Source organism: Lacerta agilis, chromosome 10 (genome assembly GCF_009819535.1).
Source record: "Lacerta agilis isolate rLacAgi1 chromosome 10, rLacAgi1.pri, whole genome shotgun sequence".
In the NCBI taxonomy this organism is placed as follows: domain Eukaryota; kingdom Metazoa; phylum Chordata; class Lepidosauria; order Squamata; family Lacertidae; genus Lacerta; species Lacerta agilis.
In genome coordinates this window covers 42,864,791-42,880,012 of record NC_046321.1, presented here as the reverse complement: position 1 = coordinate 42,880,012, position 15,222 = coordinate 42,864,791, and the positions used below count along the sequence as shown (strand labels likewise).

Below are 15,222 nucleotides of genomic sequence, written 5' to 3'. Positions count from 1 at the left end.
TTCATGGCATCTGAGCTTTTGGCATATAACTTACCAGGGTATGGCCATAAACGTGTTTAAAATACCCCAAGGCCTAGTCACATAACCACTCTGCTAGTGGCCAGATGCTGCTTTTCATTCAATCTGGATTGTGTAACTAAACAGGCAATCTGCGTATTTTGCACATCTATTCCATCTTTATTTATGGTAGTCTGCAAATATCCTTATGATGGGCAAGCCTTTTTGGTAATGTCCATCATCCAAGCTGATTTACAAAAAACGATCAAAGCCCTACTCAGAGTAGACCCATTGAAATGGAGGAACCTGAGTTACATTTATTGATTTTAATGGGTCTGCTCTTGAGTAGGACTAGAATACAACTCCATCCCATGATAGTGTATTAAGCATAACCGTATGAAGTTGGGGTTGTCAAAGCATGGACTCTTCCATTGTCAAAGCATAGACTCTTCCAGACAGATGCCAACGACAAGGAGTTTGGGGGCCACATGCCAATGGTGGGCAGGGCCAGGCGCAAAAGCAGGCAGAGAAATGAATGTGAGTCTTACCATTGTATAGTAGGCTAGTTCATACAAACATTAGTACAGTCTTCTCTGTCCTCCAGCCAGGTAAGCAAAAAGTAGGACCAGAGTTTTGGTGGCACATTCCTGCCAGGCCAAAAGGAGGGTTAAAAACAGGGCTGGTAAGGAGTGTGGCCTGGGGAGAGTTCCTGGGACCAGCTAGAGAAGCAGCCAGGAGGGCTGCATTTGGCTCCCTGGTATGCGGTTCCCCATGGTTCCATCCATGGTTCCCCATAGTTCCTCTAGGTGAGCTTCATGGCTTTAAGCTGGACTTGATTCCTTGAAGTTCCCTTCCTCAACAGAAAAGTTTTGCTGTTTTCCTGCCATGAGGGAAAATGGAGAAAGACAATTGCAAAGTTTTGTTTGTTTGTTTTGTTTGTTTTCTTTTTTAAAAACATCTTTATTGAAAGTTCACAAAGTACATAATTATATGTGCACTGAACATGGTGAGATGCAAATGAAAAAGAGAAAGAGAAACAGATCCCGCGTAGAAGGGAAAATAAAGGGGGGAGGAAACCACAAAACCATATTTTACAACAAGGTGGTTATTGTACTTCACCAGATGTTAACCTAATACAGTATTTGTAAGAATAGATTCCAAATATCATTGAATTTGTCCATGGCAAATTGCAATGTTAAAAGTTGTGCTCATTTTGCAAAAAAGTGCACAGGAATTAAAAGCTGCCTGAAACTTCATTAAGTGTTTTACCAAATACAGGTCTGTCTGTCAGATACACACACGGCAAATATATTGGAGGTTTGTGGTACTATACATAAAGTACATAAGAAGTACAACTATGGATGGAGAAGAATGAAGTTTGTTCTGCATTTCACTTCCTGGACTTTAAACATGCAGACTGGAATATAATTAGCCTTCAGGTTTTACACTTGCTTTGCTATACAGGTGTTGGCTTCAAAAACAACAACAACAACAACAACCCAAATGTCAACTGTATTTTAAGATAAAATATGTCTGGAAATGTATATAGAGATAAAAATGAGCATTTTAAACTTTTAATGCAGAAATGGGACAAAACAGATTTATGAATGAATGTATTGTAACATTCTTATCCCAACTTTTCAGGATCTCAAGGTGGCTTACATATTTCTCCCCCTCACAATAAACACTGTTTGTTTGTTTGTTTGCTGGGTGGGGAGAGAGGGACTGGCCCAAGGTCACCCAGCCAAGTTCATTCCTGAGTGGAGACTTGAACCCGTGTCTCCCAGATCCTAGCTCAGCAGTCTAACCATTGTAGCACAGTGGTGTAACAAGCGACATCTCGAACTGTGACTGATCAAGAAATAGAATCATAGAATCAGAGTTGGAAGAGACCACAAGGGCCATCCAGTCCAACCCCCTGCCAAGCAGGAAACACCATCAAAGCATTCCTGACAGATGGCTGTCAAGCCTCTGCTTAAAGACCTCCAAAGAAGGAGACTCTAGCTGTATCTTTAGACTAGCTTTTTAAAAAGAAAAGAAAAAGCAAAAAATCTGATCATACCTCCATTTATAGCATTTACCTTAGCTATACATAAACACATGCAGGGGAAGGACAGGCAAGCTATAAGCAACCTTTGTTGCCTTCTTAATTGCACACATGCTACATAGCAGAGAGTATTAAAGGGTAAAGGTCCTTAAGGAAGGAAGCTCTTACTGGGATCAGCTTTACGTAAGGGGAAAATACTGTACACATATTGGTCCTAAAGTAGTGGCAGGATCTTTATTTGGTGCTGAAACCCTCAAATCTGACCAGGAGCTCATTTGCAAAAGTCCTGGATTCTCACCGGCACACGTAGCCTGTGTGTTTTGACAAGAATGAAGGAGATCTTTTTTGAACTTATTGGCAGCCCTCTGAAAAGGTGCAAGCTCTCCGTAACCAGCTGAGCAAGTCTGAACTCTTGCAAAGTGGTTTGGGGTGCAAACTGCCTCCTCCTCCTACTTGCCCATGGATGTTGTGGGTGAAAATGAGGCTCTTCAACAGTTCTTCGAAGGTAGGTGGCCATCGGCTAAAGTAAAAGATCGTTTTGTCCGCACTGAGGGAGTGTGTTGTATTTTTGTTGCCTCTTCTGATCACTCCTGTATTTTAATATATTTATATCCTGCCTTACCTCCCAGGAACTTGAGATTGATTCATTTACGATATTTATATATTATGCTTCATATTTGGACTGCAGGGACACAGAGTATATGAAGCATAAAATCAAATAATACAGAGAAAATGTAAACAGACCTCAGAGCAGACCTAAAGTCATTAAAATGTTTGAGTAAGATTTTTTTTTAAGTGTTTTCCTGGTGCCTAAATAATAGTAGTGTTGGTGCCAGATGGTCTAGGTCTAGTGCCATGCATGACTCTACAACACAACAACCCTGTGAGGAAGATTAGGTTGAAAGATGATCACTGGCATGAGCCCATCCAGTAAACTTCATGGCTGAGTAGAAATTTGAACCTGAGGTTTTAACACGAATGTTCACCATACTGTCTGCAGCTTCAAGCTGTGATCTTATCCAGCACTGCTTGCATGTGGGGTTTTAATTTTAAAAATCTTAGTATGGACATACCTCAGAAGTCGAACGGAATCCATTCTGGAAGTCCATTCAACTTCCAAAAAGTTTGGAAACCAAGGTGCAGCTTCCAATTGGTTCCCGATTGCACAGGTGTGCCTGAAAAAATAGCGGAAGGAAATAGCGCGCCGGACATTCGGCTTCCAATTTTTTTTTTTGAACACCAGAACACACACTTCCTGTTTTTGATCATTTGGGAGCTGGAATGTTGACTCCCAAGGTGTTCGGGAGCCGAGGTATGACTGTACATTTAAAAATATTTAAATGAACAATGATACGAAAATGAACTTTGTAGTCATCTTGTTCAGAAAACCCTAAAATTCTCTGGCAGCGACTTTACATGCATATTAATCAAAACATCTTCCTGAAATCTAACCACATATTCACACATATTCATATTAGCCAAATCCCATATTTTCTAAGCTATAAATATATAAAGGATAATTCAGTTTGTTTTTTAGCATTGGACAACTAATATATATATATATTTGCTGCTTGTGGTTCTATAGTCCCCCTCCCCCTTTGGCATTATGATACTATAGTGCCTGAAATCTTTGAAGTAGTAGTAGTAGTAGTAATAATAATAATAATAATAATAATAATAATAATAATAATAGAATATTAAAAACAGAATAAAACATCAAAAATAAAAAAAAAACTTCCCTAAACAGGGCTGGCTTCAGATGTATTCTAAAAGTCTGGTAGTTGTTGTTCTCTTTGACATCTGATGGGAGGGCGTTCCACAGGGCGGGCACCACCACCGAGAAGGTCCTCTGCCTGGTTCCCTGCAACTTTGCTTCTCGCAGTGAGGTAACTGCCAGAAGGCCCTCGGCGCTGGACCTCAGTGTCCAGGCTGAATGATGGGGGTGGAGAATTATGTGGTCACCGAAAAAATGAATATATAACAGCATTTTCAGCCGAAAACCATGGCCCGATCTCCATGTTTAATCTTAAGGGCAAGACGTGCAGAGAGCATTGGAGAATGCATTGGTGGATACACGTCTGCTGGAAGAATTCATAGACAGTGATTTTGAATCGTTTGGAAGCCTGTAAGTATGAAAAGTACACCATTTTCTTCATCATTTCCTTCCTCCACCAATTTCTTAAAATTGCACACAAATAATGGCAGGGATGCCGCCCCATTCCTGAAACAGGGTGACAATCCATGCCTTATTCAAAATAGGGTTTTCAAGGACAAGTGACAATTTAATTGCATAATGGCTGCTAAACATCAATGAGATTTATTCTATCCCTGCTCCTGTGTCTTCCATCCCACATTGTTCAAGAGAGCCCCATACCTTCTGAATAGGGTTGGGGCGGGGGGAGGTCGTATGTGGCCGCAGGGGAAAGCAAGGAATGGGAAACTTTCTTCTGTGAACTTAGGACCTGAGCCAATATCTTCAACAGCTCAATTGATACTTGGAAATATCATGTGGAATGGGAGGGAGAGAAGAGCAAATGTGCCCCAAGCTTCTGTTTAATGGAGCCATGCCAATGCCGAGAAGGTGGCAATATTATCAGTTCTGGATTGTGCTTCTCTTTGTCCAACTCTTTGAATATGTCAATGGATCATATAACACATGTGAATGTGCGGTAAGACAAGTGTCAGGCGTCATTAGAATAGCAGACACACTTTGGAAGGATAAGGAAAGGATACAAACGCTGCTGTCATCATAATTTCCCGAGAATCAATTGCAGATCTTAATAACCACAGTTCCTCTTCAATACTTGTTATAATGCCATCCGTGGGGGTTGGGCTAGCCCACACATTTATCGGGCCTATCAGGAATCCTCGCAGAACGAGACTTTAATAGCTCACGTAACATGTAGACCTGCATTAAAAGCTCTCCGCATGGCCTTGGCGTAGCTAACACATAGTTGTGGGGTTTTTTTTTTGGTAAACACAGAGAAACTACATTTTTGTTATATGTATAATAACTCCCCCCCCCGCCCCTCTCGGTTCCAATTCTAGGCAAAACAAGCTACCAGACTCCCCGCCAGATTCAGGATCCGAGCCCTGCTCTCCACCACAGACCAAAGGTTGGTTGTGTGAGTCCTGATTGGCTGGTATTCTGGATTGGGTGTTCAGTGTTCATCTGAAGTGGCGACGCTGGATGATGCAATGCTTCTCTCTCTCTCTCTCTCTCTCTCTCTCTCTCTCTCTCTCTCTCTCTCTCATCCCATAGTCGCGTATTATGACATTTCATACCCTACCGGGTTGCGACCTTCAACACCTCTCCCTTCCGTAGGGCCCACCAATAAGTTTCCTTGCAGCTTTTTTGAGACTTCTTGTAAGACAAATGCCATCGGACAAGTATGCGGTGCGCAGCAAGACTTCAGTGTGAAGACAGGCAATGCTCCAACTCCCTGGAACAACTCCATGCCATCAAATAATCATGCTTTAAATGGCTCCCCGTTAAGACCCTCTCACAACCCCAGGTAATTTAAAATATATATTACTGTAACCAGTGCTTTTTTCCTCACGGGTCAGCAAGAAAAAGTGTGGAGAGAAAAAAATGAGTCCGATTTAAATTTCACCCGCAAAAAGAAAGAAAAAAGGCTGCTGCATCTTTTAGAGGCTCGGCATTTTTTAGAGGCATTTCCTTTTGTAGGAAAGAGCTGCTGTCAGCAAATTCGTGTTGTTAAGGCACACGGAATAAGATTTAAATCTCTCCACAAGGTGGCAGCATTTAAATGTTTAACAGCTCAGTCTTGTGCAAGTTTTACTCAGAAGTAAGTTACATTGTGTTCAGTAGAATTTAAGATTGCATTTGCCACATGATCTTTCTTTGAGATATTGCATTCATATTTTAATCAATTGGTATCAACGTTCATGTTTCCTTCTAGTCTTTCCTTGGTATCGAAAAAGAGAAAGCACTCTGAGATGTTGGAGGACCCTCTAGAATTTCAAACATGGTCTGGCAATGTTGGACAAAGTAAGTGAAAATGTATATTTTGTGGGAGGGGGTGGGGAGCATCCTTCAGCACAGATATGTTAACCTCCATACACTTGAGACTTTAAAGTAATATAATAGTGGGGTTGGAAGATGGAAAGCATGAAACTAAAAATACCCTGCCTCGAGACAAGATCTACTGTATCTGTCTACCTGTCAAACTGATCACCGACATTCCTGAGAGGCCTGTATGAGAAGGCTTGGACTTAGTTGTTCTCTTAATTTTGTTTTTTGTTTGTTTTCTGTGTTCTGTGGGCTGGAGAAGAGCGCAACTCACGTGTCCCATGTGTAATGCCAATAAATATACACATTCGTAACAGGAGGGGAGCTGTCCTTGATCCAATGTGCCAATGAGCGTGCCCCCCGCCCCTGCACCACTGTTGTTTGAACGGAAAGACCTGGACACCTTGGATGGTATTCAGTTCAGTAGTTCTGCTACTGTGCAGAAGAACTTCTCCTCCCTCTCCTCTCACCACAAACCCTGTGCACTCCCTAAATCTGCTCTTGAGGGTAGGGAGGAAACCCAGGACATCTTTTAGTAGTGTGTGGGGTGTACACAGGGAAAGGTACTTCAGTTGTACAGTGCTTGTTCTTGCATAATTATTTAGGCGGGTGCTGCGCCCCGCATGCAATTGCACACACACAATGTATCATCTTCTTTGGCCCCAAGATTCTGCAATTCTAATCCTGTAAACTGCAATCCAAGCACAACAAGCAAGAGATGGTACAAGAGCATCTCTATGGTTCAAGATGCCATCACCATCATTTATTGTTTATATGCCTCCCATCTGACTGGGTTGCCCCAACCACTCTGGGCGGATCGCAGCAAAATATTAAAAACACAATAAAATATGAACCATTAAAAACTTCACTGAGCAGGGCTGCCTTCAGACGTCTTTTAAAAGTCAAATACCGGGTAGTTTATCTGTTCGACATCTGAAGGGAGGGCATTCCACAGGGCAGGCGCCACTACCAAGAAGGCCCTCTGCCTGGTTCCCTGTAGCTTCACGTCTTGTAGTGAGGGAACTGTGAGAAGGCCCTCAGAGCTGGACCTCAGGATCTGGTGGAGACACTCCTTTGGGTATACAGGGCCGAGTCATGCTTCTTCTAGCCTGACAGAATCCCAGAAACAACAATATGACTGGTCTGATCTCCTTCCAGTGACTGTAAAGGATTCTTCTCCTGACATGCAGGAGTATGACAGCGGTGGGCAGAACGGAGCGTCTGTTGAAAAATCCTATCCGTCCCTCGCCTGGCAACCATATCGGATATCTCCCTGGAGCAGCCTGTTCAACCATAATTATGAAAAGCTGTAAGTGCTTATCACATTCCATCCTTTTTTCATTGTGATGCTCAGATTGGAAAGAAATAGACACCACAGGCTTCTCTTGAGGAAGAGACTGAATTGATGTTTGAACTACAAATTTAAATGGGTTTGATGATGATGATGATGATAGTAATAGCATTAATAATAATAATAATAATAATAATAATAAATTTATTTATACCCTATCCATTTGGCTGGGCTTCCGCAGCCACTCTGGGTGGCTCCCAACAGATTAAAAACAGCATAAAACATCATGATTGGGTTGTTAGGTTGTAGGCTGTCTTGTCCCAAGTCAGAACACAGTCCGTCTGGATCATACTGCTTCTGCTGAAGCTCTCCTGGGTTTCAGACAACTGGAGTTACCCCCAGCCCCACTTAAGAGATGTGAGAATTAAATCTGGGACTTTGCTACACAGCAGGCATTCTTGGGGAGTGCGCACAGCTGGGGAGGGAAGGATTAAGGGGAACTAATGGATGTGGGGTGTCCATGCCAGACACGCAGATGACATTAGGAAGGCCAAGCAGGTGGCTCACCCACTGCACACCAAGTTAAACTGTTCAGCTTGACTGTGTGTCCACTAGGTGAGCCACCTTCAAGATGACATTTCTAATTTCTGTCCTCATGTCCAACATGGACACCCTGCGTCCGTTAGTTCCAGGCATTCAGCATGGAGGCTGCCTCTGAATATTGTTTGCTGGGGAGGAACAGATGAGGAGAGCTATTGCCTTCATGCTTCCTTGTGGACTTCCTAGAAGCATCTGCAGAAAGCAGGATGCTGGCCGAAATGAACCTCTGGTATGATCCAACAACGCTGCTCTTCTTATTCTTTGAAAATAAGAGACTTTTTTTTTTTTACCTGAATTCGATTGGTGGCTTGAGCTGCATTTTTAGTAATGTGTAAATCAGGGGTAATAGGCACCTGGGGATAAAAACAAGGCATCATGGCATCTCTCTGATGCTCTTGCATCCTGTTAGAAATCAAGTGACTGTCAATGTAGCTATGCTTAAGTGTTACTGCTTAAAAAATATAGTCTTTATGAATACATTATTTTACTTCTTGGAAATGTGCAGTAGTCCAAAGTCATTCATATCTATGAATACCTTATTTTATTTCTTGAAAATGCACAATTGTTAGAACCATTTCTTGCTTTATCCTCTTTTTAGAAGTAGTTTCATAATATGAAGAGGGATATGAGATTGGGCTGGGGTGGAGGTATCCACAATACAAAAGAGAAGTAGTGAATATCTTCTCAACCCATATCACAAGGGCCATCCAGTCCAACCCCCTGCCAAGCATAATGTCTTCAATGTCCAAAACCAGGCATATCTATTCTTTCACCAGCAGGGTAATATTGGGACTACCAAATGTTTACTCTCCAATGTAGAAGAAACATTTAAAAATACAAATAAAGCCTGATTTTCAGAAACTTGTATCTTTGAAACTTGATATCCTCTTTATTACACGCTTTACAAATCCAGAAGTGAGTGGACATTATTTATGAGCCAGTTCTCTTCTCTTCTGTAGATTAAAATCTCATGAAGAAAGTGACAGGTCTCAAAAGGGACCATTTGCTCTTTCTTCACCATCCCGAGAGACCACAAAGTTGAAATAAATCTTTTGTAAAAGTCTATACATTCTAACCTCTAATGGCCAAGTGAAAGGAGGAATCCCAAAGAGCTGCCTTTCATTTGCTGGTAGGAAAGAGGGTTTCCACAGTACCATGTGACAAGGGATCATTGTTCAGCCTTCCTTTAATGAACAAAATGACTCCATATAATGGAGACTTTGAGTCTTGGGCTGTAGCTTTCAAGTGATGTATTACAGAGATGCAGACAGAGAGGCACAATTGTCCTAGATAGCTAATTCACTGCTTCTTTCTAGACAGCCTTTGAGACCTTTGCCCCGTACAGGATAGCAGAAAAGAAAGGTCTCACATTTAAACACACGTTTAAACAGCACATGATAGCAGCCATCCTCATAGTGACTCCGCATAGTGACCACCTCCCAATCCACATTGGACAGTATATTTATTAGGACTAAAACAAAATGTCACAAAGTAGGATGTAGGTTTAATGCTCTCCAGAATTCTTTTCCAGGCTGGGATGTGACACAAAGCCGGGGACTGGGGTGGAGGCTGGGGTGGGAAACAAATAAGCAAATGAACAAAAATGGGCTTGATGCTGTTGCTGTCTCAAGGTAGGAGATTGATTGTAGACTTGGTTGGATTTGTCCCTGCTAGAGCCTGCTGCAAGTTCCAGGTTATGTCTATGATTCTAGGACAAAGAAGCAATTTGGAAACATCGGGGGCATCAGTTTTCCAGATATGTTTCTAGCATTAAGTGAAAGAGACATGAGGAAGTATAAGGAAACATACTTATATTAACTAAACCAGAGATGATGATGATGATGATGATGATGATGATAATAATAATAATTTATTTGTACCCCGCCCACATCTGGCTGGGTCTCCCCAGCCACCCTGGGCGGCTTCCACCAAACATTAAAATACATTTAAAATATCACAGTTTAAAAACTTCCCTAAACAGGGCTGCCTTCAGGTATTTTCTGAATGTCAGGTAGTTGTTTATTCCCTTGACTTCTGATGGGAGGGCGTTCCACAGTTTAAGTGGGTGTTAATCTTTGTGAGACTTCAAATATAGGATTTTTTTTTTTATTACCCAGAAAAATTCTACTGGATAATACTGCAGGAGGTTGAAACAATCTTCTATGTATTCTTTTACTGTTGTTTACATCAGGGGGTTAGATGGCACACAATATATCCTCTTATGAGATGCTTCCTTGGTCAATCTTAAAGAGTATACTTAAAGAGTTTCTTCCTTGAGGGTGCTACTACATTTATTAATGAGCAGCTGCAAAACATCAGCATGTCTCTTAGACCTGATGTGGCTGTTAGTTCTTAGCTAGGCATTTTTTAAATAAATGGTTTTTGTTTGTTTGTTTGATTGTTTGCTGAGGCTGTGATTTTGCATTTCATATTTGTATTTTGACATTGGTTGGTTGACCATCATAAATATCTGACTGGATGTTTTAAAATGAGGGTCACATGAGAAAAACGAGTAGCCTTTTCGCTCACTGCTTCAAAGAGGCATCGTGAGCAACAGTGCTCCCTTTGGCTTCCTGTCAGCCCTGGAAGGAGCCAATCACTCTCTTTAAAAGGAAGCAGCCCTAAACAGTACTTGAGGTGTTTAGTTATCTCTACCTATTTCCTATACGGCATTAAAAGCCAATTTAAGAATCCATTATTACTTCAAAGATCCCCCTCCAAAAAGACATGAATAATTTGTTACTGGAGTATTCACATCTATGATATTGTCTGAGCGATGTGACTTGCTGAAATATTATTCCACTTACAGATTCCTCTTGTGTGTGTTTTTTTCCAGCCCAGATGTGGGATATTACATTGTTACAAACAAAGGATTTAATTTTTCAACAGCAGATAGCGCTTTTGTTTGTCAGAAGAAAAACCATTTCCAGATAACAGTCTACATTCGAGTGGTTGGACACCCAAAATTCGTCAAAACCCATTTGGGGCTGAAGCCGGTAGAAATGTTTTACTTGAAAACTTTTGGTATTAAGGCAAGTGTGTTCCCTCTCTCTCTCTCTCTCTCTCTCTCTCCATTATTAATTTATTTCAGATACTTCTATGCCACCTCCTAGGGCAGGTATGGGGAAGCAAATACAGCCCTCCAAACCCTTGGGACTCTTCGCAGGCCCCCACCCCCCCACTTGCCCTGCTTCACACCTTCCTTGAATGTTTTTGTGTGGCTGGAATATGTCCTTGAACTCTGATCCTCCCTCTTGCTTGCCTGGATGGAGGTCAGGTATTTTCCCAGATAAGCTTAATGTACAGAAACCTTCTGGTATGTAAAAAAAAGAGAGAGTCTTAAACCTCCTTTGCTTGTTATTCCATATTTAGATGGAAGCTCCCAATCAAGTAATCATCATTGAGCAATCACAACCTGATCGAAGCAAAAAACCTTTCTACCCTGTTCAGTAAGTACTAACAAACATACAAACCACAAACCACCAAAACGCACACAATATTATTATTATTATTATTATTATTATTATTATTATTATTATTTGCTGTAGTAGTAGTAGTAGTAGTAGTAGTAGTACCCCACCATCTGACTGGGTTGTCCCAGCCACTCTTAGCGGCTTCCAACAAATATAAAAGCATAATAAAACACTGTACTTATCAAGTAAGTATATGTATCCATTCAGTTATTCATTGGAGATATCCCACTCTTCTATTCAGAAATATCACAGTGGCTCCTTTCGATTTCCATTCTAGGCACCTCTCCATTCCAGACCCCCACCCAGCCTGCCACCCCTGCCTAAAAAGGGCAGGTCAAGCGGAAAACTGCTCAGACCCGTGCTTTCTAGGCATGCCACAAGGGGAAGTGTGGATGTCCTAATTATTCATTTGCTAAAGCCACTAAACTGTTTAAGCTGTGCACTACTGCGCCAGAAAAAAACTTTTTTACTAACTCTAAATTTAGTAAAGTAAAAGTAAAGGACCCCTGAATGGTTAAGTCCAATCAAAGGCGACTTGGGGTTGCGGTGCTCATCTCGCTTTCAGACCGAGGGAGCCAGCGTTTGTCCACAGACAACTTTCCAGGTTATGTGGTACAACAGAACACCATGATGGAAACCAGAGTGCACGGAAACACCGTTTACCTTCCCGCTACAGCGGTACCTATTATCTCCTTGCACTGGCATGCTTTTGAACTGCTAGGTTGGCAGGAGTTGGGACAGAGTGATGAGAGCTCACCCTGTTGCGTGGATACGAACCGCCGACCTTCCGATTGGCAAGCCCAAGAGGCTCAGTGGTTTAGACCACAGCGCCACCCGCGTACACACAGGATCTAAATATTCTTAAATTTAGCCTCTTCAGGTGCTGCCTGTCTGCATTTGTCAATAATCCATGGATCGTGGCAGTACTACCTTTAGGATTAGGAAGTATGAGTATCAATGAGCTCCATCCTTTTACTTTTCCATAGAAAGACACCTTAGGGCAACTTCCTCCCTGTGGATAGGCTGAGATCCTGCATGCGTAGCCTAGGGACCAAATTAGATGTGACATCATTCACCATGATTAGCAACTGCATAAGTGATTTTTAAAAAGTGAATCATAGGGTGTTTCCCAGGCCCAATCTGGGTTGGGACTTCAGTGGGCATTGAAGACCCCCTTCCACCATTGCAATGTGCCAGGGTCCAAACTGGCCCCACCAGACCCACTGTTTACTTTAGTAAGCCATTCATGCAATTGCTAATCTTGTGAATGTTATCATGTCTAGTTGGGCTCTTTTGCAGTTGATGCTTGTTGAGCAGCTCCAGTCCTGTTTCCATGTTCCTCTGCCTACATCATTGTTTTGCTGATGAGCTGGCCAAAGACATATCTTTTTCCTGGGAGGTGTTATGTATTCAGCGGTCTGTGTTTGCCTGAGCTTGAGTCTGGACTAAGAATTCTGAGCTCCTGTGTTCTGATTCAATACATGATGTCCCACCACACAGAACATTTCAGGATTTGGGCCTCTGCCATTGGCCCTTGAACTCTGAGTTGTTTATTCGCAGCTTGGAAGTTTAGACAGCCAATCACAATGGGAGTGGGTATGGCCCAGGCTTTCAGGAGTGTATATAAACAGTTGCTTTGCCCCTGTTTCCCAGTTATGTAGTTAAATAAAGGTTCTTGCTGTTATCACTGCATCTTGCCTCGTGGGAACCCACCTACACTTCAGGAGTATTTGAGGTGAGGGATATATCATTTGGGAGATGGAAAGTACCAGGCAAGGAATCCAAAACTGTTGAGATCTGGGAGCATCTGGCTGTAAGAAGATTCAGCAGAGCATTAGCCAAAAATGAGTCTTCACAAGTTGTCTTGCCAATTATCTGTCAATAACCTGGTGTTACTCTGCAATGTACATCTTTTCACAAATGTAAATAGGTGAATACTTGAGAGAGGCAATGGAAATTGGGGTGCAGGAAGTAGGGAGCAGAGTCACCCATTACCACTGCCACCTCAAATTGGGGGTTGCTCTCTTTGAAGTGCACTATATAGATGGCGAATGCTCACCTCTGTGAAGGACTGAGAGTTTAACTTATTAGGCATCTTGTGGAAAATTTGCTGTGAATTAACAGTTAAGCTGAAATCTGTGTGCTTTCCCCCTTTTGTGTTATAGAGTTGATCTGCCAGGAGACCAGGTGACCAAAGTAACCCTGGCACGACTGCACTTTAGTGAAACAACAGCCAATAATATGAGGAAGAAAGGAAAACCTAACCCCGACCAAAGGTATTGCGTATGACAGCAAGCATTTCACACATTTCACCATGTGCTTATGTTTTAAGGCTCATTACTCTTCAATTCCTCTGTATCTCACTACTTCTTTTTCTGGTCCATGAAAATCGCCTTTGCACATGTAGTCCCACTGTTCAAAACAATGAATATCTATTGTCTAATTAATGTATACTATATGGTATGTGCAGCCTTACAGCACCATCCTAAACATGTCTACTTAAAGCAAATTCCATTGAAATAATGGGCCTTACTCCAAGGTAAGTGGGTTTAGGATTACAACCGTAGTGTTTGTATTGTTATAAGTTTGTGGGGTGCCTGGAGTCTCCTTCTAATTCTGGACCCCACTTCTAATTCCGGGGTGCCTGAATTTAGCATGTCGAAATATAAGTCATGTTACAACATGAGTCAGGCTGGCTTCCTGATGAAGTCATTGGCTGGAGAGATGAACCATTAAAAGGGCACAAAGAAGGCCATTAGCAGAGACTCTCTGGCCCTGGTGGTAAATGCTGAGAGCCCCTTTCTGAGGTGAGAGATAATTAACAAAGACAAAAGGCCAGTGTTTGAGGAAGGTGGGGGCAGAATGCAGTGGGCAAAGAGATAAGCAAACAGGAAAAGGTGTCAGTTTTGCAAGCTGGACAGGGGAGGAGCATGAGGTAGGCTATCTGTTTCATGCTGCAGAGAAGGCCAGACACAATGTTTGGGGGTCTCTTGGAATCCGAGGCTACAGCAGTAGAAGGAACAGGGCCCTGTTGGGATGTGAATGTTCTGCACTCTCACTATCTAGGCTCAGGTTGTAGATATGTTTAAATAAACCATATATCATAAAGACATCACAATCTCTGTTGTGCCTCATTGTTCAAACAGAAACACAGACCCTGGTAAGGACACAGACCCTGGAATCTCACACCGCTCAGAGATTGGGATGGTGTGTCACAGTATGTTTACTTAAAAGTAAATTCCAGCTTCAGGTGTGGGATCCCCTGGGGGCTGGGGAGAGAGAGAGAGAGAGAGAGAGAGAGAGAGAGAGAGAGACTTAGTCAGGCAAGCTCCTAAGCATGTCTACTCAGAAGTACCATTGACTCAATAGCATTGACATCCAGATAAGTGGGTTGCAGCTTGCAACCTTACTCAAAGGGAACCCCAAACTTTGGGTGTGGTTTGGACAGCATTAAAGGTAAAGGTAATCCTGACCATTAGGTCCAGTCATGGACGACTCTGGGGTTGCGGCGTTCATCTCACTCTATAGGCTGAGGGAGCTGGCGTTTGTCCACAGACAGCTTCCGGGTCATGTGGCCAGCATGACTAAGCCACTTTTGGCGAACCAGAGCAGCACATGGAAACACTGTTTACCTTCCTGCCGGAGTGGTACCTATTTATCTACTTGCACTTTGACATGCTTTTGAACTGCTAGATGGGCAGGAGCTGGGACCAAACAGTGGGAGTTCACCCCATCGCGGGGATTCAACAGCATTTGCATCCTTGTAATGGTAAATCTTGGA

The 15,222-nt window shown here is 42.5% G+C and overlaps 1 protein-coding gene across 2 annotated transcripts in view; it reads left to right on the top strand.

Annotated features, from left to right (window-relative positions):
• Positions 1-2,211: 2,211 nt before the first annotated feature.
• Positions 2,212-15,222, top strand: part of MYRFL (myelin regulatory factor like) — a 33,917-nt gene continuing 20,906 nt past the window's right edge. Inside the window, exons 1-9 of one of the 2 annotated variants that reach the window (XM_033162845.1) lie at positions 2,212-2,549; positions 4,076-4,169; positions 5,093-5,160; positions 5,370-5,559; positions 5,968-6,056; positions 7,236-7,386; positions 10,805-11,000; positions 11,341-11,417; positions 13,607-13,717. In XM_033162845.1, coding sequence (XP_033018736.1) covers positions 2,504-2,549; positions 4,076-4,169; positions 5,093-5,160; positions 5,370-5,559; positions 5,968-6,056; positions 7,236-7,386; positions 10,805-11,000; positions 11,341-11,417; positions 13,607-13,717 — 1,022 coding nt within the window. In that variant the 5' untranslated portion in view covers positions 2,212-2,503. The remainder of the gene's footprint in view (positions 2,550-4,075; positions 4,170-5,092; positions 5,161-5,369; positions 5,560-5,967; positions 6,057-7,235; positions 7,387-10,804; positions 11,001-11,340; positions 11,418-13,606; positions 13,718-15,222) is intronic. The other variant, XM_033162844.1, reaches the window with a different exon arrangement.